Genomic DNA, 2,848 nt, shown 5'->3' on the forward strand with positions numbered 1-2,848 from the left:
AAGCCCCCGCTGAAGACCCCCTGGAGCTGTTTACTGAAATGGGCGAGTTCAGCAACGAGGACATCTGCCGGTACATCGACCGCAGCTTCTCCTTCTGGAAGGAGAAGGAGGCGGAGCTTTTTGACATCTGAGCCGAAGAATTCAGATTTCCCCTCACGCACCTTAGCCTGGGCCTGGATATCTGCCTGGATGCCTGGATGATGCGCTCCGAAGTCAGAAGCTAACCAAGAACCCTGGAGGGTGGCCTTGGAAAACCCAGGACCAGGCGGCCTGGCCACTGAGGTCGCATCATGGCCGGCTGTGGGGAGTTGGCCGGATAGGCCAGGCGTGGCACAGGGCAGACCAGGAGTGCCCTCCGGCCCTGCAGCCTTGCCTGGCTCCGTGTGGAGCCAGGTGGAAGGAGCAGCCCCTCTGAGCGAGGGACTGTGGGTCCCCCTTGGGGCTGTGTGGCTCTCCACCCCTCTCTGGATTTCACTGGGGTTCACAGCTACCTCTTTGGTGAAGGTGGGGGAGCCAGGTGTGCAGTGTTCCGTGTGACGTGTTCTCTGTAAGGTGCGAGTAATAAAACCCTTCGCTCTGAGCTGCCTGTGTTGGATGCCCCCTGCTCTCGGTTGTAGAGTTCGTGTCTACTCCATTTGGGAAGGGCCTTCACGGCGGAACCGGGGCCCAGCCAGAGCCTCTCAGTGCTGGCAGGGTCTGCCTGAATATCGTGGGTCACAGGGCTGGGACCATCTGTCTACCTGCCTGTATGGGGACTCTCATTCCCTGCTCTCACCGCCTGCACTCAGCTCTGACCCTTCCGGCGCCGCCTTTAGGACACAGGCCTGAGTTATAGGGGGAGAGAGGGACCTCCTGCCCCTTGCAAGGGGCGTGTGGCCAGGCTCCTCCATCCATTTGCCCTAGAGAAAGGTATCAAAGGGTCTCTTCCTGTAACTCCTGCAGGTCCCCCCAGTTGGGGATGCACCCCCCCTTGCCCGTACCTCCCAGCCCGTGGTACCCTGAAGCTTTGTGTGTGTTTCAGGAGGAGGAAGAGGAGGCCCGGCTGGCCAACATGCCTGCCTGGAGGCGGGACCTTCTTCGGAAGAAGCTAGAAGAGGAGAGGTGAGCTGGGGTCTGGCAGGGTGCCCGGATCGTGTCCCTGAAGTGGTGGCACCAACTAATGCTGTCTCTTTTTCCTTCTAGGGAGCAGAAGCGGTGAGTGAGGGGCTGGTCCCAACCTCCCTCCCCTCCTTTGCCCCTTCATCTAGTCCCATCTTGAGCTCATCCCCTTGTCACTCGGCCCCGTAGGGCAGCTTCTCTGCTCCTAGTAATGCCACCAGCCCCCCCCCCCCAACTAGACCCGGTCCCCAGAGGCTAGCTCTTTTTTTAAAAAAATATATTTTATTGATTTTTTACAGAGAGGAAGGGAGAGGGATGGAGAGTTAGAAACATCGATGAGAGAGAAACATCGATCAGCTGCCTCCTGCACATCTCCCACTGGGGATGTGCCCGCAACCAAGGTACATGCCCTTGACCGGAATCGAACCTGGGACCTTTCAGTCCGCAGGCTGACGCTCTATCCACTGAGCCAAACCGGTTTCGGCCCAGAGTCTAGCTCTTATGCTGTAATGACCACGTCCCCAATTACCCAGCCCTTCTCCCTCATTAACCTAGTCTTTCTGCTCAGTTAAAAAAAAAAAGATATAGGTGAACTTAATTTTCATAGTATGTTTTAAATATATTTTTATTGATTTCAGAGAGGAAGGGAGGGAGAGAGAAACATCAATGATGAGAGAGAATCATTGATCGGCTGCCTCCTGCACACCCCCCACTGGGGGTCGAGCCCACAACCCAGGCCTGTGCTCTGATGGGGAATTGAACGGTGACCTCCTGGTTCATAGGTGGATGCCCAACCACCGAGCCACACCAGCTGGGCTATAGTATATTTTATATAACTCGATACATCAAAATTCAATTATATACTTCAATATATAATCAATATAAAATTATTAATGAGATGTCCTGCACGCTTAAATCTAAGTCTTTGCGATGCCATGAGCACCTTATGGCTGCAGCACACCTCAAGCCTAACATTTCAAACCCTCAACAGCCCCATTTGCTCAGTGGCTACCTTAGCAGTGCAGACCTAGCCACCACACTTTTGTGTTGTGTGGGGTTTTTTTTCCCTGGAAAACAAAAAGTGCTTTGTTTTTCTAAATTTATCTTTATTGTTGAAAGTATTACAGATGTTCCCCATATTCCCCCATTGCCCCACATTTTAATAATTTGTCCATAATTACCCAGCCCCTGCCTCCCAATAATGTGGTCCCTCTGCTCCCCAGAGTCCATCCTCAAGCCCCAATAATCTCATCCCCCGCCCCCATAACCACCCTGTGAACAGCACCCTCAGCCACCCTGTGATCAGCACCTGTTCCAGTGACCCCCCAGCCAGCAAAAACCCAGCCACGGCCTCCTGCTCACCCAGCTTCTAGGAGCGCCCCAGTCATCCCAATCTGTCCCCAGCAATCCCCTCTGCCTGCCTCCTAACCCAGCCCCCGCCTCCAGTCCCCTAGCACCTCTGCCCCTGGACGCCACTGCCCACCCTCCCGCTCATCAGTCCCTCTGCCCTCAGTGGCGCAGCCCTGGCCACCGCTGAGCCCTCCAGGCGCCTGGCCCCCCCTCACCCTTGCGGTGGTTCTGTGTCTAGAAAAGAGGAGGAGCGACAGAAGCAGGAGGAGCTGCAGCGGGAAAAGGAGCAGTCGGAGAAGCTGCGGACGCTGGGCTACGACGAGACCAAGCTGGCGCCCTGGCAGCGACAGATCATCCTGAAGAAGGGGGACATCGCTAAGTACTAGACGCTGCTTCCTCC

The 2,848-nt window shown here is 55.5% G+C and overlaps 1 protein-coding gene across 1 annotated transcript in view; it reads left to right on the forward strand.

Annotated features, from left to right (window-relative positions):
- Nucleotides 1-580, forward strand: part of ESPN (espin) — a 23,577-nt gene extending 22,997 nt beyond the window's left edge. Inside the window, exon 11 of the mRNA XM_014546197.1 lies at nt 9-580. Within this exon, the coding sequence (XP_014401683.1) occupies nt 9-131 (123 nt within the window). The 3' untranslated portion in view covers nt 132-580. The remainder of the gene's footprint in view (nt 1-8) is intronic.
- The last annotated feature ends 2,268 nt before the right edge of the window (nt 581-2,848 follow it).

This window comes from Myotis brandtii, unplaced genomic scaffold, assembly GCF_000412655.1.
Source record: "Myotis brandtii unplaced genomic scaffold, ASM41265v1 scaffold434, whole genome shotgun sequence".
NCBI lineage: Eukaryota > Metazoa > Chordata > Mammalia > Chiroptera > Vespertilionidae > Myotis > Myotis brandtii.